The following is a 20,526-nucleotide window of genomic DNA, read 5'->3' as shown; positions in this document are numbered from 1 at the left end:
TGGCGCTTTAATTTGCAGAGACTGTACACGTGGCCGAGGTGGGGTTGACCTCGACTCTGCTGTGTATAAAAGCGCGGTCCTTTGCCAGTGAAGGCAGATATTGCTCACTCGCAAATCACAAAACCCCATCAGCACCATGTTCAAGCTCGTGAGTGCTTCGTCCCTCTTATTACAAAGGAAATTTTCCTGACTGAAAGCCCTTCTTTCCGCAGGTTGCCTTCGCCGCCCTCCTGGCCGTCGCCAGCGCTGGACTCGTCGGCCCCGTGGCCTACTCCGCTCCTCTGGCTTATGCCGCTCCCGCTGTTGCCCCCGTGGCCTATGCCGCCCCCGCCGTCGTCAAGACCGTCGCCCCTGTCGCCACCTCCTACGCTAACACCTACAAGGTCGCTGTGAAGGCCCCCGTCGTCGCTGCCGCCCCTGTCGCTTATGCCGCCCCTGTCGCCTACGCAGCCAGGCCCGTTGTTGCCGCTGCCCCCGTCGCCTACGGCGCCACCCTCCTCCACTAAACTTGTCACGAAGATGTTCCTTGTACAGAGTTATTTATGATGATGCAAAATTGGAAAATCCTTTTGAAATATAATGAAAATTATATTTTAAATATGTCTTTAATTTTAATACAACATACATTATATGGTTCTTACTTAAGAGGACTACATTGATCACGGATTTAAGAATGGTTATCACCTTTCAAAGGACAAATCAATTTTTACTAGAAATTCTTGAAGCCTATTATGTTTATCAATTAATATCCCTCACAATTTTTGTTTATTCATCAGCATATGAAGCACTATACAACCTATTCATTTAGCTATATTTAATTGAAAATTAGAATAGTCATTGCTCAAATTTGAAAAACAAAAATGTGTATCTGCCAACAAGGAGATTTTCCTGGAAAAATGCCAATTGTAAAAGAATTCGATTGCGGAGGTAACATGATCGTTGGACCTAAAACCTAGACTATTCCCAGGATGTGTAAGGATAGTACAGAGCTTATAGGATCTGACAATGTTCCAAAAATCCTGTTACACCCTTTATAAAAATTACATTAGGACAGGTAACAGGATTTTTTAAGATGAGTGCAATCGTTTCTGAAATGGACTATTTTCAGGTTTTCTTTAAAAGTCCAGTCTGTTTAAGGAGTAGACTTGCTTGAAAGGGCGTTTCTTTGCCAGCAGAGACACATACAAGTAGCTCGGCCAGTTTAGACACAACCCGCAATTTTACTGTGTTCTGTCTGGTGAGTACTTCACTATGACCTTGCTTTAAAGGAACCTTTCCTCACGAAACCCTTCCTTTCTTTTGGCCCCCTATGGCCGTCACTTCCGTGTTCCACTGTGCTCCCATTCGCGTAATGCGATTAACAGAGACTATAGTATGCTATAAAGGGGAGCGCACACATTTTAAATAAAAGATGACAATTTGCCAAATGAATAGTTCCGTTATTTATGATGCTAGATCCACACACATCCGTAATTTAAAAGTAAACATTTTAACAAATTTCAAACTGGAGGTATTTGTTTGTATAAACTTTTTTTTTAACTATATATGTATATAGCCAGCAAGGCGTCAATTTTTATACCTTTGGAAAAATTCGATATTTTTAAAACATTTTCAACATAAATGTGCTCTGGAAAATCGCGTTCAAAAACTTAGTGGCTTTATTGTAGGAAAGTTTTAATTTTTTTCTAAGGATAGCTTTCATCAAATCAAAAGATTTTTTGGCTCTTTCAAAATTTATCAAAGGGTTTTTACACATTTTAGCCTTGTTGACATGCCAAGTTATTGATTATATACGCTTAACATGTTCTACGTTGAGATAGTCTATAGGCTTTCAGATTGATTATTTTTGGATAACTTCCGTCCAACCCGATGAATAAAATGGTTAAGTAATTCAATATTAAATAAAAATTTTGCGTTCAACTCCACCTCTTAAAATAACTTAAAAATGCAAACAAGACTTTTATTTGACTAAAAGCCCTTCTCATCAGGCCGCTTAAGTAAAAAAGTATTTTCATATTTTCCGTGTCCACCCAGATTTGATTAACGAGCAACTTAGTTCAAGGCAGTTCAGGCTGCCAGAAAAGCACGGTGATTGCCTGCCGCCTTCGGCCAGCGCGGCGAGTGAGTCAATCGGCGTTGTCCGACTGATAAAAGTTACACTTTAGTTACGCAACGCGCACGGCGTGTCTCCTCTTCTCATGCTAATCAGATAGAGTGGCAGAGGCTGGAGAACAACGTATGAATGAATTTATTTTTTTTTTTTTTTTTTTTTCTCTTTATCCTTGTCCGTCCGAGGACCGGGAAGGGCGCGCACTGCACTAGCACGAATGCTGAAACCCGGGTCCCAATAACACCGCGAACGGATAACATGGGCGCACCAGGCCGCACAGGGACCCAGCCCACTGAAGGGCCACTTGCCTCTGCACCGAGGACTGCATTGAAACGCTAGACATTCGTCCCGTGAAGCCAAATCACGCATGCTGGAAAGGTGCAAACCAGCAAGTAGCGAGTCGGCGCCGGTGCGCCTCCCAGCCCGTCGAGCAATTTGAGCAATTCGAGTCACTAAACTAACCACTTTTTGCCATCTCTGACATTGGGTAGCCAGTATTAGATCTCCGAACTGCTCAAATACCTCACATTGCTTTGACACTCCTGAGAGTGCCTTAACAATGCGAGCCAACGGGCTGGTAGAATTTATGTGGACACTCGCGAGGAACTTTCTTTTCCACAATCACAGCGTAGCTCTTGATTTATAAAGCGTACTTATTCGACCGAATAAGAAATAATACACAATGTGTGCATGCTGCTGTGAACAGGACGGCCGCTCATTATACATATAATACTTTTCACGGAGAGTAAAGATAAGGTCATGTTTGCGTCGATGTCAGATGATTTTATTACGTATATATGTTCAGGGAGAGCTCTGTGTTTATATACATATATTTATCGTACGCCCAATGCGAGTGTGTTAATATGAGGTAATGCTCTTAAAGAAGCAATTACTTTTAATTGTTTTCTGATATAAAGTGCCTTCACAAGATGTGCTAGTCCGCAATTTCTGTTGGTTATGCCATGGTGGTGAATGCGCTAGACAACCTTATTTTTATGGCAAGGAAAAGTGAAAATCACATACCAATCTGTTCATTAAAATTAAATGTACCTTTATTAAAAAACCACAAGTGATTATGTTAAATTATAATTTATTTCTTTCTTTAAATAGAAAACAGAATCTCTAAATGGAGTGTAAAATTTTTCCAAGAATGCATGGTGAGAGTATTAAAAAAATTGTGCAGTGAGATGATAGATATGGTGAACAAAATTGATCCAGCACGGTCTGTGTTGCAAATTAGGTCAACCCCAGATCTCATCAGCAAATCTGGGTCAGAAAATTTCTTGTTTCGTTCAGAGATTTATATATTTTCCTAATATTTTGATCGTCTTAATGTTTTTTGCACTTTATTTTTACGTCCAAAGTGGTTTAATTACATTTTAAAAAGGAATGATATTTAATCGTTTTGTTTTGTGACTTGAAGAAGCGCTACCCTTTTTTGCCAAGTGGATGAGAGATTTTACTCGCAAGCCACTCGCTGAAGGACAGATGGTGACATTAGAATCAGATAAGACAGGCAGGTGAAATAATTTCAAAGACTTACCCTTTTAATATCACCTTCGCAATTAAATTCATTTAACCGAAAATGTTTTAAAACTTAGAGTAAATTCAGCGCAGAGAATAAATCCATTTTCATAGAATGTCTTGCGTGCGTTTGATTTTTCTTTAATTTTTCTGTTTGTTTAAATTATCTTGGCTATTATTATTGAAGTATAAGATTAGCAGCTAAAATACACGTTTTAAAACCCGCGGGGGCCAGATTCGTGCGACGCGCAGATATGGCGTCCGGTGGAGTTGGGCGCGAAAAAATGGTCACGTGAAAATGCGCGAAAAGAACCAAGTTTTCATCAATATTGACACATAATTTGCACAACTTGTACTAATTGTGTCTTTTGGATCGTAAAAACAAACTCTTGACATTCGTACGGGAATCCAAATAGAGCTTTTTGTTTCCCACATTCAGATGCCATCTTGGATCTGCGCAGTGGGAACCAATTTTCTCACACATCTGACCCCCCGCTGTTTAAAACGGTATAAAGTATAAGAAACACGCGTAAGTGCAGATACTTTTATGGCTCATATTTGTTTAGTTTAATTATTTTAAACCATATTAAGAAACAAATTATTAATTTGTATTTGAAATATATTTTTACAACGGCAAAAATGCCTCACTACATCTAATAGTGGCATAATTATCAATTTTATTTTAGGATTGGGTACTGCTGATCCAAAGTCTCCACTGTGCAGCTCTAATCATAGTCAAAAATTAAAAATCATGTGATTTAAGGCAACAGTCCAGCTAAAACCTTCCTAAAACGGGTAAAACTTTTTTATTGTTAAAAATAAATCAATTTAGAGCCACTCATTCCTTATTAATTCATCAATATTTTTTTTTTAAAAATTCTTAGTTAAATTTTAAAAATGATTTTTAATTCTTGAAAATACTTTTTGTACAATCTTGACAGAAAGAAGCAAAAAACCTCAATACTTCAATAATCTCTTAAAGAAAAGCCAAAAATTAACTTGAAGCAGGAGAATTTCGTTGTGTGCTATATGAGCAGCGATAGGTGATGAGGTATACCATGAATAAAATATTCAAAATTCAGAGTCAGTTTTCTTTTTTATTGGACCACGAGGTGTTGTAGTGGCCAGTCAAAATAAATATGACGAATTATATGTACATGACTGTATAGGAACTCTTTAGTGGAGGAGGGTGGTGCCGTAGGCGACGGGGGCGGCAGCAACGACGGGCCTGGCGTAGGCGAGGGGGGAGGCATAAGCCACAGGAGAAGCGTAGGCGACGGGGGCGGCAGCGACGACGGGGGCCTTCACAGCGACCTTGTAGGTGTTAGCGTAAGAGGTGGCGACGGGGGCAACGGTCTTGACGACGGCGGGGGCGGCGTAAGCCACGGGGGCAGCATAGGCCACGGGAGCGTGGACGGCGGGGGCGGCATAAGCCAGGGGGGAGGAGTAGGCCAGAGGGGCGACGACTCCAGCGCTGGCGACGGCCAGGAGGGCGGCGAAGGCAACCTGAGAAAAGAAGGGCTTTTAGTCAGAAGAATTTCCTTTGCGATAAAAGGGATGAAGCACTCACGAGCTTGAACATGGTGCTGATAGGGTTTTGTGATTTGCGAGTGAGCAATCTGGCTTCTCCGGCAAATGAGCCGCACTTATATACCTCGCCGACTGGAGGTCACTCTCCGCCCAGGCCACGTGACCGCCGCCTTTGATACAGGAGAGGAGCACAGATCAACCTGGTAGAAGGGATGGGGGCTATCGCGGTGTCTTTCCTATTACATTTAAACCGAGAAAAATATTTAATCTTTTTTTTACTTCCTAAAGAAGTTGGTATATGTTACATTTCGTTGAAATAGTTTCATTTGCTTTACACTAGGGGACAAAGGGGGTAAAACTATTTTTACCGTTAAACAAAACTGCAAAATATTGTATACCAACGTTTCATTTATTATTATTTATTAATTTTATTAAACGTTTTTTAAATTAACAAATTTAATATTTTTGTTTCATTTTAAACATAAGCGACCTTCCAACCAAAAAATTCAACAGTTTTGACAATCTTCCAGCAAAGTTTAAAGATTTATGGTTGTTTTTTGGTATTTTTTAAACTCAATCGTGTAAAATATGTTTTTAACATTCGTTTCTGGATTTTTTACTTTTTTATTTCAAAAAATGCAGGTGGTTGCATGGTAAAAATTTCAATTTTACGTTCTCATTGATCGGTTTTCCGCTAGCTTTCGCATCTAAATTTAAATAAATATATGACTATTTTTAGACCATTAATTTCCCCGTGACTTTGATGAGACTAAACAACAATAATAAAGGATCGTCATAGCTAACTTTCCCCAAAAATCACGAAACTCTGAGAAAAAGGAACAGAATTTTCTTCAAATTTTCATTCTTTTGAAAAAACTACTCTGGTTTTAGATTAAAAATGATTTTATTTTTGTTAATTTCACTTGAAGGTCTAAAAAGTGAAAAAAATTTCGTCGAAATTTGTTTCACAAAAAATAATTTGTGCTGCAAACTTTAAGAGAGTAACATTTTGTAGAAACGGCGAAAAGCTAATAATTGTTATGTTAAAAAAGGCTATAAAGTTGAATTTGACCCGAACCTAAAATGCATAAAATTCCATGATTCATGCTTATTTTGAAGTCCATTGCACCGTAGGATGCGCGCACAAAATAAAATTGTTGACAAAAACTAAACGCACACAGACCTCTAAAAGCGATAGAGCGAGGAAGACAAATAATGCACTGCAAACTCTCACTTTCCCGCTGCTTCCTAATTTGTATGCGGCTCATCGTGCTTCCTCGTGGGCTATTCAGCCGCGCGGTGACATAATTTTTTTATCGCAATTGCACGCATTCGTCAAAGTGTGACAATTTGCTAACCACGCACCCAACTTTCAACAATGTACAATTTATTGGCACTGCTTTGAGAAAAAATTGCGAAATCGATCTATATTGCATTTCACTCCTTTCGATTACCTCCGCTACAGACTCTACTGTAGAGTGGATTAGCAGGATTACTCGAGATTAAAGGCGAGCGATAATAAAGCTGGTCAATTAAATTAACTCTGTATGAAATGGATTAAAAAATTATTACAACAATACAAATTTGTTGGTTTTCTCGAAATTTGCTCCGCTTTACCATTGATTTTCATTTTAAATCAAGATTATGTATTGAGAGACAAAGTGGGCCATAAAGATATATACTATTAAAAACAACAACATGCAATTAAAAAAGAATCCTGTCGAGAAAAAACCTTGTAAAAATTGAATTGATTTTTCCGATATTTTTATTTCCAGCAAATTTAAAGACTTATTAGAAAAATGTTTCTGATGAAATTAATCACATATTGATATGAAATTTCAAGAGCTCTAAAGGAAAAAAGCCTTCACTTTGTTAATTATTTTACCCCTTGAACCCAAAATTATTTTTGGTGGTTAAACGTTTAAGCCATATTTTGCAGTCAAACATTAACAGCTTTAGTGGAAATTAATAATTAAATTTTATGTCTATCAATTAGATGACAAGATGAATGAATAAAACACTCTAAAGTATTCATTGCGCTGCTGATAAACAGAACAATTTAAACATTTACAGACGGGATGACAGACATTTAATTGCTCCACTGAGTTATTCCTGTCTTGCCGAGCGAACATTGATCATTTCACTTTTATTTCCATTGCAAGTGAGACCCAATTCGCATTTGCGGCTAAATAAACAACTGAGAAATTGCTCATTGAAGTGTCAGTCAAACAGCGGCGGTCGTGAGGGCAGCGCAGACACTCAAATACTCATTGCCAGTCCTCCTCCAATTACACAACGAACAAACTCCAGTGTACGATATTGAATCTCAGCGCCCACACGTAAAGCACGACACACATACACACTCGAATATGCTAATTCCGAACAAGCCTTTGTGAAAACGTCTTCGAATATAAACAATTGGATAGTTGAACAATATTTGCGTTTGCAGGCATACAAATCTCCGACCACTCAAAGTGACATTGAACTCCTCTCAACGTAACCATCATCCGAAATTTATTGTTTCCGATATAAATGAAAGTTCATTACATTTTTTAATTTTGTTTTCAGAACAGATAGGGACATGGATTCAAACAAATGTATGTCCTAAAAAATATCATGAAAAGTTTCGTTGAATTAAAAAAATATAAATCAAATTTATTTTCTGAATTTGGATATTTTTTTGCAGTAACAGATATCAAGAAATTACTAGATATTTCATTTCTTAATAGAAAATAAAAAGAAGAAAATGGAAACGATTGTAAGTCCAGAAAAAAATAGTCATAACTAAATTTCACAGCCATTTTAATTTTTATATTTTATTGCAGCCGACGAAAGAAAACAATCCTCGCGGAGGAGAGATCAACATAAAACACGTTTTATGGTTCATTTAATTTTGCGATGGGTTGTGGCGAAAATTGCCAACTTTTGCAATAGACCAACACACGCTGCCACTGGATTTCGCAACGTTCGCGCGCGCACATAAATTTGTGCTTTTAATAGCTCCGGCGCGGCTCTCTTTCGCGGATCGAACATAATTTACTCACACGCGGCTGGCTTATGCCGCGACTGGAGAGCATTAATTTTGATTAACCTTTGCAGCGACTATATTTGTTGGTCCAGCACGTTCTGTTTTCTTTGCATCTCTGCCAAACGCAAGGCTGTTCCCATTGTGTTTCGTATTGTTTAGTTTCACAGAGGTCACGCAGATTTTGACGCCTCCAATCTTGTCATTTGGCAAATTTTGTGATTTATCACGCGAGAGGTAAATCTTTTTTGGAAGATCGTGGGCTGAATGAATTTTGTGGTGTTTTTTGCAATACCATTCGGTATAGTGTTTGTTAAAATATTAAAATTTGTTGCCGGCCGATATTTAAAGTTGGTTAGATTCACGAAAATGTGTTGAAAAATGAAAAAATTTAAGAAAATTCAATTTGCCAATATTTCTGAAAAGTGGATGGACATACAATTTGCAATTTTGGATTCTGCTCAGCTAGATGAATCAAATGATGTGTACGTTGGAAAAGTTCTGGATTTTTCCAAAATTGTCAAAAAAGCCTGTAGGTAAATCGCGTGTAGAAATGAAGCGGCTTGTAACAGAGTTTCCATTTTTTAAGATGTGGTTTTCATAAAAATGAAGCTATTTTTTCACAGTCCCATAACTGGCTGGTAAATACGTGTAAATTTTTAAAACGGTACATTATTGGGAGAGGAATTATTCTCAGAATATGAAGAAAATCATAAGAACTGCAAACTTCATCAGCTTTACGAATTATCCAAGATTTTCACTCAGACACTCAGTCACTGAATTAAAAAGCCAAACTCGTACCCATGTTTTCATCAATAAAAAAATATAATTTAATAAAATTAGATCAATCGTCTTAGCAATCCGGATTTTGATTTTTAAGATTTTTCAGCTTAGGCATTAGCAAAGAAAGTCTCCAACATTTGAGATTTGAATATCAACAACACAAAAACCACGAATAAAGGTAAATTTTCCTTAGGCAAATTTTCTCCTGATTTCAAACTTGGGACGATGGCTGTAGGGAAAAATCCATGTATGCTGCATTTGCTAGTATTCTCAACATTTAAAAGTTGATGTGTATACCAAGGCGTTTACAGTTTCTCTAGAGATTTGCATATAAATTAGTAGTTATCAAATTAAGGATGATTCATGGTGGAATGTAAAGTGTGGCCTTGTACACTGCTCAGATTGTCGGTCATGTTTGCTAAAGCTATGAAGAAGCAGCTTAACCGTATGTAAACATACAAAACTACCTACATCAGTTGAATAGCTCGCAAAATCTTCTTTCTTTCCGATTTTTTACATGAAATATGTCACATTAATAGGACTTGCTGAAAAATAATAATAAATATTTTCACGCAAGAAAGGGCGCTTGTTGTAAAACAAATATTGCATCAAATTCCGCCGTGCCTTTTTATTGCATTTGGTTGTAATTATGTTGGTTGAATGAGTTCATGATAAATTTCATTGACAAACGCAGTCAACAATTAATCATTCGTTAGCATTAAAAATAGTAATACATTAGGCTAATGGCTAATGTTATTTATAATATTTATGAGTATTCAATGCACCTTTTATCATAAATAATTTGATAATGTGTTATGTAGAACAAATGAAAAAAAATTGAAAACAATGCTTAAATTAAATTTTTAGTTTTAAATATGTTTTATTAAAAAATTTTAAAAATACAATTTGTCAGCTTTATAGATTTTACTGTGTTTGCAATAATTATTTATAGAGTTATTAAAATTGTTATATTTTAACTATTATTATTTAATACCTCTGTACTTTTTATGTTTCAATGTTGTCTCCCTCTATACCGTATTGCAAATAACAGAATGGAAATCGTCATCAGCGTCCTCAACCGAGGTGGCTGAAGCAATGATTATAATTGCACAGTACCGATTTGCACACCACCATAATAGTTATTTCGCAACAAATTCGCAGCTCCCGACACGAAAGCAGTCCCTCGGGATCAACGAGAGCTTTTTCAATTTTATATACACCGCGGCGAGATATCGCCTGAAGCGATCTTAATTGCTAATTACATTTCTGATATAACTCCGCGCACGGTGGGCCAGGCGGGCGGGCGGCCTAATTTCTGCGCACCACTGAGGCCAAGTCATCTTTTTTTCAGGGGCGACCAACGCGACCGCCTTATTTAATACGAAAAAAGCGAAATAAGTGTAGCAAATGATAAATGCACGAAAAATATTATGGACGTGCGAGCTGTCACACGTGACTGGGTTTAAAAACGAGGCCAGTCCCTGACAATGCGAATCACCGCGCTCCGTTCGCTGTTTCTCGCGTGGATAAATAAAGTGGCTGGATCTAAGCGGACGTACCTTGACCACACTTAATAATGCGATGCCTATCTTTTCTACCAGCTTCAAGGATCGCGTGCGAGCAGCTTCGTTTCCCTGCGCTGCCCGTCCCGAAAGTCGGGTTCAAGTGTCTGACCTCAAATTCGCTCTATGGCCACAATATTCGCCAGGAATATTGTGCGTCCATAAAACAATCAGGAAGTTGCGTGTGTGTGACCTTTTTTGTCAATGAGCGGAGTCATTTGGAAAGATTGCCTCGATTCGATTTGCGGTTTAATATTACACGAATGGAAGTCTTTAATTAATTGAAGCGTCGTTGAGTCAATTGTTGAGTGTTGCGGCGTTAAAATTATTGTGACATTGAAGGTTGATTCTCTGTAGGGCTATGCATGATGTTTATTTCTTGAAAATGGTCCACTATTTTTAAATTGTTTTACATAACTTCATTTGTCATGTTAAAACTTCTTTTTAAATCAAAATAATCTACTTGAAATGAAACCAAGAAAAAAATCTCCAAACACGCAAAGCAAAAATGTGCACTAATTGTCAAGGATTTTTAGACAATTAGTGTAGATGGTTTTGGCAGCTATTGATGGTTTTTAGTATGGTTCAAGTGGTTAATTTAAGTGAATATGGTTCTTTCTCACTTATTGGTCCCGCAACGACTGGAAACTAAGAAAAAATTGACGGTCGTCTAAATTTTACAGCTTATATTGCTCAGTACAAGATATAACTTAAATAAATATTTAAATCGACTTTTATCCTTGATCTTAGTAAATCAGAAATATAAAACTTAAATTTATGTTTTATCTCACTCAATTTTCAACAAGGAAAAATTCACGCTAATCACAAAGCAAGCACCGACTGGTTATTCGATTGTAATTTTGCAACCTGAAACGAAGTTAGACCTGTGTTTTGTGGAAGTAGAAAAAATAATTGAAGGTGAATTCATTACATATTTTTTTTACAAATTTTCATGCTTAAATAATTTTTTTACTTCAGAAAAATCTGTGTGTTCAATATATCCAATATATAAGGCACTGAAAATGAAACCATGTCGTCCTAATTGAGCCATTGAGTTTGCCGCCCATTCATCTCAATAAATTCCACATTCTCGAGCAGCAATTGAGTTAAAAATGATCTTATTTCGTTACAGTTTGCTTTAAGAATTATCGTCAAACAACGCAGCATTACCTATTTTGGCCGGGCAACCTTGTGAAATATTGACCTGACTCCTTGCAAGGTCAATTTCACCTTTGTCGCGACCTCTGCTGCGCCGCGCACACCAGTCCCAGGCCAATCAGCATAATTTATGCTCAAATCGACAATAATAGAAACACTCAGTGCTCTACTTAACTCGTTGCGTGTGTCGGACATTGTTCGAATGATTGGCGATTTATTAGCGAGAATATAGCAGTCTCGAAACCAAAACTGCCGCTTGGGTCAAGTCGTGACGTCAGCTGCTCCTTGAGAAACGACTCGTTTGCGGCCACCGTGCTCAGCTCTAACATTTAATAATACGCTTCGCACACTGATTTACAAGTCAAAAACGTGTTAAATCGCGCACACATGCAACTCTTTTGCATTTTCTTTCCCCGAAGACAATTAGTTGCGCCGAGCCTCCGTGAGAAATCGATTGATTGCTCATTACCCGCGTGTACACACATGCAAATGTCCACTACGCATGGTTTTAATTATAATAGCACCCTGGCAGCTTGCGAAATTCTAATTGCGACCTTACTGCCGTTTTGGCACACATTTGCTCAAGTCTGCACTGATTATTTTTTATTAATATCGCATTTTCCTCGATATAATCAAGTTTGATTGAACTTGTAACAGAATATAATATCTCTTTCCCTTGAACGTAGAGAATGAACTAATCAACTTAAATTGCAGCCTTTCACGTTGCACATGCAGTAGAGCGAAATAAAAATGAAAAACTGTTATGAAACAAATTGTATTCATGTCCAACCGGCGCACTTATATTATTTGATCAAAGGAGAAATTATCTAAATGAGGAGGCATTATTTAAAATGGAACAGTAACACAAAATGATTACATTATTCACAGTATTACGGTAAAACCAAATTGGAACAATAGGGCCACCTTTTTTTAAGCTTTTTGTTAAGCTATAACGGCTGATTTTTTCAGCAATCTTAATTGACTAGACCGCACACACCAGCTAGGAAAAAAGCAATTCTAAAATTACTGACTGGAGGGTGAAATGATTTTTCAATTTGTACATATAATAGATTTATTTAATGAACATTTTTTAAAACTTAGAGAATAAATAAGAGTAAAAATTAAATCTGCGAAGAATTGACATGTAGTAAAATAACTTTCGATTTTGGCCATTAAATTTTGCAAGAATTAATTTTTGCCGCAGTTTGGTGTAGAAATTAATTTATTTTGACCATGCTATTATGGAACGAAAAATTCATTTTTACTATCGAAAACATGTTAATGAATAAAACCAAAGGTCTTTTGGCTAATTTTGTCATATTTGTTTAGCCTTTGTAAAAATAAACAATTTTTAAACGTAAAAGTCCTAATTATTTTGAGTCATATTGCAAGTGCAAGACCGTGTATCTGCTAAAAAGGTCAAGTTTGCGCAACATATTAGCACTGAAATGAGTAGATTTCATTATTTAAATTTTTATTGTATTAACAACATTATATCTTAATTAATTATTTAATCATTCATGAAGTTATCTCAAAATAGAGCTCATATAAAAATTGTGTAACATGTTTATGTTAAAATAAAGAAATTTTAAATTACTTATTATAGCAGTGTCAAAACAAAACCAAAATAAACATCAATTGAGGTGTCTGTCAAAAATTGCTTCCATTAATACATAATAATTAAATGGCGAGTTCATTAATATTTGGTGGTCAGCAAACAACTTCTGCTGAATCTCGTTTGCGAAAGCTATGCAACCGTCTCGACATGCGAACTGTACAGGTTGCCAAACAAAAGTAAAAATTGATCTGTGCTGAAAAATTCTGAAAATATATTTTACCCTTGCCTTCTATAAAAATTTGAAAAACAGCTATAATTTTCCCAGCCTGCCGTTTTAATTTCTGAGAAAATCGGCGAAAACGTTTGGTCGCTGACCAAGCGGCAAGACACTGTTTCATCATTATTGAAAATCCATGATTTACTTTGCAAAAAATGAATTTTTGGCTCATAATTACTATGACGTGACGAGAGGAATCATAATCAAACTAAAAAATCATCGACGAACCGATTAAACCTTTCGATAAATTTGGCCAATTCTGAAATTGTACAGTTTAATTCCTCGGTCCTGATCGTCTCAGACTTAGTTATGTTTCTTTACAATTCTCCGCTATTTTGCAGTGATATTAATCACATACAAATCATTTTACTTTTAAAAAATTTCAAACCCTACAGTTATTTGAGAAGCACTAACTGCTTCAGATTGTTATAAAAACAATATTTTTGACAAGGATCCTAATTGCTCCGAGCACAACGAAGAATTCTCTCGTAATGCACGTGTGCAAGTTTTTTTTTACCGGAAAAGCGTTAAAAGAATTATTAACCTGTCGAAAATAATTTCTAGAACTTGTTTAAGTTGTATAATTAGGAAACTGACAATAATACAATTATCAATTAAACAAATACATTTTTGGTTATAAAATTAATTTTTTATTTTTACACTGTTTTCAAATAAAATGAGACCAGTCCATTGATTGCAGCAGTTGTTCACATGGGGGCGTCGGTTGTCGATTCGGTGGCCGATCGCTTCGCTTACAGAAGGGTAGTGTAGGCAGCGGTGTGGTAGGGGTAGGCGGCATAGGGCAAGGCGGCAGTGTAGGGCAGGGCAGAGTAGGCGGCCGGGGCGACGATCGGGGCGGCCACGGGCGCGGCGGCCACAGAGTGGGTCACGGCGTGCGCGTTGTAGCTCGTGGCGTACGGGGCGACGGCGGCAAAGCGAGCGGCAAAGGGCACTCCGCACTGGGCGACGGCCACGAGGGCGAACAGGGCAAGGATCTAAAGAACAAAAAATCAAAATAAGTATTAAAATTTTCAATGAATTAAAAATTTCAATTTATAAGCGGAAAATCATATAAAGGGAAAATTTCTAAAATTATTGAGGAAATTAATTTAAAAAGAAAATTATATATTTCTAAGACTGAAGGTTCTCCTCTTTTCGAAATTACATCACAAGAATCTATCTCTACCAACCATAATTAATAGAAATGAAGGCGAATTTTAAATTATCCAAGAACAATTGGAAATAAATAAATAGAAAATTATTTTAATTGAAATTTGTCAATCTCCTATATCAACTTAATAATTTAGGAAGAAAGTTCAAATTCAATAAAATGGATTGCTGGTGCAAACTTCAAGTAAAGAGCTCACCGTCTTGAACATGTTGCTGTTTTGGTTGTTGTTTGTGTTGTGAGTGTCATCTTGATTCCGCCGCCGCTTTTTATACCTGCTTCGATTGCGAGCAACGTGCTGGGTCAGCGCCAAAGTGTGATATAAGATTCGTTGCAGGCGCCATCCGCATTTCAAGTAGGGGAAAGTTGCACCAGCTCTAACGATTGTCTATTAGTGTGTCCGCCCTTGCAATGTAATGTGTAACGCAGCAGGGCCTTGCACTTTATCCATTTTTGAACTCGCGTGGCTGCATTTGGTCAATGTCCATGAAATATTACGCCGTTTATTGCAAACCTTAACGTGATAACCATCGTTCCAATGTCTTGTTTGCACACCATTCTCTACCTAATTGTCAGTATTGTTTTTCTCAGTCAGTTTTCAGGTTTTTACTTTTCCCGATAAATTAATTAAATAATTTAATTGGAATATTTCGTGTGTCCGGCCTATTTGTTGCAAATCATTACCTAAATAAAGTATCTCCTTCATATTATTTGCAAAACACACTACATCAGCACGGCAAAATGTATTAGTCTAAACTGTAGAATCTAGCCATTTATATAATTAAGTGTGTCTTAACTTTCGTCGTTTACGTGATAATTGAAGCAAATATTTGTATAATATTTTTGAATGCAGATTTTTATACTAACTAAAAACACGTGACAAAAGAAAGCACAGGTATTATGACATGACAAAGCCGATATATTAATTGTTTGGCGTAAAATGTTTGGTTTTTAATCCTTTATTATTAATATCGTACAGCTTAACCATCCCATAAAAATATTTACATTAATAAGAGATTCAATGAGGTTTTTTGTTTTGTTTCCTTTAAAAAAATTCCAACATCCTTTATGAGTTAGCTGCTTGCACCCTGCACATTTTTGGTTAGTAAAATTGTTAAAAAACAACAATTTCTTGTTTATTTAACTTTTAATTAAATCTACCATAAGCGACGTTTTTTATAACAGCATCTTAAAATCAAATATGGTGAAGTTTTTCTTACGAAGAAAGCATTAAGAACTTTTCAATCGAGTATGATTTTGATATCTTCAGTAGTTGTTAACCCTTTTTTAATTCACAACAGAATAATTGCCTTTGAACCTTGACTCAATTTTGAATATTTTTTTATCGACAAGATACATCAGTTTTTGTAATTAAAATATCTGGTTCAGTTTACAAAATGCAAACACAATTACAATTTTTCATTTTGTTTCTCCTACATATAACATAGCTAAGTTGTTGCAACAATTAGAGCAAAAAACAGTATCCGAATAAGCTCTTAAAAAATAATGTTGATCTGAAAAATCAATAAATATATTTTTGCATTTATGAAAAACAACATTTCGCGAGTTTGCATGATTTCCAGCTGAATTAGATGATTTAGACAGTTCGAAGAGTGCGGTACGAAAGGTTTAAAATTACATGATTAATGTTTTAAAATGATTGGAAACTAAGAAGATATAGCTGTATAAAATTCACAGCTCTATAGACAATAATATTTTCTTTGTAATAATTAGTTAAAAGCTAACTCTCCCAAACTGCGAATTTTAAACTGATTAAAACTTTGTAAAGATATATGTGCTAAAGAAATATAAAAAACATTGAAGCAATTTAATATTAAAAAAATTAGAGATAATTCGGAGAGTTCAATGAGCGCATTTGAGAACGTCTGGCTCTTTTTCGGATTTTGTCATCAAATTCTATTGGGGTTTGAATGTTTTGAAACAACGAATTTTAGTGCAAAATTATAATTTAATTTTCAACCATGTATTTTACAAAACAGTCATTGCGGCGGCAATCATAGTGTTCATTTGAAGAGCAGGGGGGCGTGCAGGGGAGCCGAGTAGGCGATGGGGGCAGCGGGGTGGGCAGCATAGGCGAGGGGAGCGGAGTAGGCGAGGGGGTGGGCAGCGTAGGCAAAGGGGGCGGCAAGGTTGCGCTGCACCAGGTTGGCGGAGTAGCTGAACGGAGAGATGGCCTGAGGGGTGGCCGTGTAGGCGACGGCGGCGGGCACGAGTCCGGCCTGGGCGGCGGCCACGAAGGCGGCGAGGGCGAGGATCTGAAATGAAAATTGGGCAGTTAGTTATTTTCTGAGCATAAAATTAATATTTCGCTTTCTACCGTTAGTTTGGATAAATTAATAATAGCCTGGATTGATCAGAAATTAAATTGAAGCTAAAATTCTGATTCTATTTGCCAGGGAATTTATGCGGAGTAAAGACTACTGGTTAACAATTTTGAAGATGTTGAAAAAGGGAATTCATGTTTGGGTGAAATTATTATTGTTCCAATGTTGATAGTCAGAATAGAAATAAATTATACAAAGTATAAAAAATTGAATTATTAAGAAATTGTATTTTAAATTATGGCTGAAACTCACCAGCTTGGCGAACATGTTTAGATGTGTATGGCTCACTGTGGTGTGTGATGCCTGATAGCCAAACTGGCCACTTTATATACTAGCCCCGACGCGATGGATTCTGGCAGCGAGCCCTGCAACATTGCTACATTTGTGAATGCGGAGGGAATAAACTACTAAATAAACCTGAGTTTAGTGAAGGGTACATTAAAATTCACTTAAGGCAGCAAGATGATCGATCGTGAATGAATGTGCTCGTGAAATTTCTAGACTATTTGATTCCAGTGCCTTGAATCAGTTCAATTATAGTGATTATATCGGCTTCAATCGACAGCAGACTCAAATTTTTGCGTCTGCAAATACACTTGAGAAATATATTTTTTTCAATTTAAAAATAAATTACAGCTCTTTGCCTAGGCTTAAGAAAGGGAAATTCAATAAAATCAATTTTTCGCATAATTTGTCTGAAATGAGTGCTCAGGTATCTAAAGATTTGTATGCATGGTTTTCACAACTTATAAACATAAAAAATAATGAAAAAATCTAATCCAAGATCCAAGAGACTTAATGAGTTCAAAAACAATGGTTTGAAAAATCATTTTTAAAGGAAAGCAACTGTTTTATAATAATTAATGACTCATAATTAGCCACAAAAAATTTGAAAGAGCCAAAATTTAGCATGATTTCTTTAAGAAAAAACTTCAAGCCATTATATATCTGCATGCGATGCGATTTTCCCAGAGTACTTTTCTATTGGAAAATTTTGGAAAAATCACCAAATTTTCCAAGAGTTTGAAATTCTTACTTCTTTTAGATTAGACTCACTTGAGTAGATGTCTATTGTTTGTTGCAATGCGACCACTTTTCAAGAGATTATGGCAGTTAACATTTTTTTCGAGATTTTGGCTTAAATTTGGATAGCTATTGGAATATATTTTTCACACAATTAATCATTTCAGAAATTGACGTATGTGGCTATTGATTAACAAGAGCAAATTATTAAAAGCGAAAGTGAAGGATGGATGGGTGCATTTGTCTCCGTGCCAAATGTGGTTGCACATTCATTTTATCGAAATAGAGCGTGCTGGAATCACCACGCCTGGACACTTTACAATTCAAACGATTCTGTGACATGTTCATGAGGAAAATGTTTGAACTAACTATTACAGCACTATATTGGCGTCTAGTAGTAGATTAATAAAAACTATTTAATAATTTTGAAGAGTTTTAATTGAGTTTTTTAGCTTTAATAAAAAACACAATTTATTGTTTAGAAATGATTATTAAAATATTGATATTTAATTAATCTAATTACCTTTAAGGATGTCGAACATGAACTGATTGACAGTTGATGTGTTTCAATCACCTGCATTTCGTCATGTTTTGTGAATACACCATAGGGTGGGGCAGCGCCAGTGTGTTTATGGATGTGCGACCGAACGCGAAACGCGTTGCTTCAATTGTCCAGCATTAATGATAGTGGTGGTAACTGTATATAAAAGGACGGCAGCCCAGTGATGAGCATCAGTTCACTCAACTGCACTCATACACCTCTACCAAAATGTTCAAGCTTGTGAGTATCCAGTCAGGTTTTATTTTTCAAAAATTGACTAAAATTTCATTTCAGCTGTTCGTGACCGCCTGCGTGGTGCTTGCCGTCTCCGCCGCCCCCGAGCCCAAGCCCGGCGTTGTGGCCGCCGCCTACACTGTGCCGGCCGCCGTGCCACTGGCAACCAGCTCGCAGTACATCGCCCGCAACTATAACGGCCTCGTCTACTCTGCCCCCGTGGTCGCTTCCGCCCCCGTGGTCGCCTCCGCCCGCTACGTCGCCAGCCCCTTCGCCTACTCGGCGCCCTACGTCGCCGCCGCCCCTGCTGTCCACTACGTCTGAGTTTATCGACTGAATTCCTCGACTTACAGAGAAAAATTGTATAATGTCTCTTGTGAATAAGATGTAAAATTAAATATTTAAATTGCTGCAAATCAAATCTATAAAATATTTTATTAAGTAATTTATCGTCCCCACTTAAATAGTAATAACTACATACCCAAATATTTTGATTGGGATCATTTCAATTATCTTGAATAGCTATAATTAAACCCATAAAAATTATAATTCAGTCCATTTAAAAATCTGATGATATTGTGACGATGAATTGTTTATTTGAGGCAATGGCAAGTTGGCAAAAACGTAATCATGTTATGGAGTATCATTTTTTTAAATTAATTGTGTTTGCACTGGGTTCTTTAACTCTCCTATACCGTTAGTAAAAATACAATTATTTAAAACAATAAATTAAAAATGTACTCTTCACGGCTAAACAATTCTATGTCACAATGTAACAAGGAAACCCCCACATACCTTCCGGAATTATAAGTATTTTTTTGCATCAGTCATTTAGATTTTCATTAAGTTAGAAGAAAATATCCGATGAAATTCTCCAACCTATACAATAGTAGAGCTATGGACCCAAACCTTATATAGTATATGGTGTTTTACGAGGATTTCCATGTTTTGAAAAATCGACAGTGTTTGTCCAATTATTGTGACATTTGGCATGCAGACTCTCCTTGACGAGGGAATTAATTAATATGTAAGTTTCATAATTTTGAGGCTGATTTTCGTGACAATAACATCAAAAAAAATCTTACATTCATGCTCCATAAGGTATACAGTCAGCAGCATTTCTTTTTATATTTATCGTATTATAACACATGTCACAATGTAATAATTTAAATAATTTTACCAGTTATCAGAGTCCAAAAATGTTTTTTAAGAAATTTTAAATTTTTCATAGTTATCAAAGCAAAAAATTAAACGTTCGATAGTTAGATAAGGACCTCTACTAACTATTTAATTCAAGATTCTGGTGAAATTTATCTAAAAATTAAACGGATTGTCAAGATGGATTTTTACTCTAGTTTTCAATTCCTCGCGTCGTGATCTATGCAACGGTTTTTTAAATTATGAGTTAAATTTCCTTTGTGTTCAAACAAATAAAAATTTTCAACTAGAAGACGCCGCTTGATTAGGATGCAAACTTCGTAGCTGATTTATTGGAAATTCAAACAGCATGCTTAAAAAAACTGAAGTTCATTAATTAATGATTGATTAAACGCAAAAATATGCGTGCAACATTAAATCTAAAATGGATAAATATTTTACAAATTTTAGCTGCCTCTCTCAAAGGCAATTTTGAGAGAAACATCTATACGTACTGTGTATGCATGCATGAGATTAATTAACTGAAGTTA

The 20,526-nt window shown here is 36.4% G+C and overlaps 4 protein-coding genes across 4 annotated transcripts; 2 read left to right on the top strand and 2 right to left on the bottom strand.

Moving 5' to 3' along the window:
• Positions 1-7: 7 nt before the first annotated feature.
• On the top strand, positions 8-598 carry LOC135939192 (cuticle protein 12.5-like). Its single transcript, XM_065483425.1, has 2 exons — positions 8-148; positions 213-598. The coding sequence occupies exons 1-2, from the start codon at positions 137-139 to the stop codon at positions 504-506; spliced, it is 306 nt and encodes a 101-aa protein (XP_065339497.1). The 5' UTR covers positions 8-136; the 3' UTR covers positions 507-598.
• Positions 599-4,711: 4,113 nt separating this feature from the next.
• Positions 4,712-5,302, bottom strand: LOC135939002 (cuticle protein 38-like). The gene is made up of 2 exons (XM_065483112.1): positions 5,205-5,302; positions 4,712-5,140 (listed from the first exon to the last, which is right to left on the bottom strand). The coding sequence occupies exons 1-2, from the start codon at positions 5,214-5,216 to the stop codon at positions 4,811-4,813; spliced, it is 342 nt and encodes a 113-aa protein (XP_065339184.1). The 5' UTR covers positions 5,217-5,302; the 3' UTR covers positions 4,712-4,810.
• Positions 5,303-16,644: 11,342 nt separating this feature from the next.
• LOC135939007 (cuticle protein 38-like) lies at positions 16,645-17,454 on the bottom strand. The gene is made up of 2 exons (XM_065483117.1): positions 17,293-17,454; positions 16,645-16,971 (listed from the first exon to the last, which is right to left on the bottom strand). The coding sequence occupies exons 1-2, from the start codon at positions 17,305-17,307 to the stop codon at positions 16,720-16,722; spliced, it is 267 nt and encodes an 88-aa protein (XP_065339189.1). The 5' UTR covers positions 17,308-17,454; the 3' UTR covers positions 16,645-16,719.
• A 1,272-nt stretch (positions 17,455-18,726) lies between these two features.
• LOC135939005 (cuticle protein 16.5-like) lies at positions 18,727-19,259 on the top strand. Its single transcript, XM_065483115.1, has 2 exons — positions 18,727-18,844; positions 18,899-19,259. The coding sequence occupies exons 1-2, from the start codon at positions 18,833-18,835 to the stop codon at positions 19,160-19,162; spliced, it is 276 nt and encodes a 91-aa protein (XP_065339187.1). The 5' UTR covers positions 18,727-18,832; the 3' UTR covers positions 19,163-19,259.
• The last annotated feature ends 1,267 nt before the right edge of the window (positions 19,260-20,526 follow it).

This window comes from Cloeon dipterum, chromosome 3 (genome assembly GCF_949628265.1).
Source record: "Cloeon dipterum chromosome 3, ieCloDipt1.1, whole genome shotgun sequence".
In the NCBI taxonomy this organism is placed as follows: Eukaryota; Metazoa; Arthropoda; class Insecta; order Ephemeroptera; family Baetidae; genus Cloeon; species Cloeon dipterum.
The sequence above is the reverse complement of the archived record's forward strand: the minus strand, read 5'-3'. Positions and strand labels throughout refer to the sequence as shown.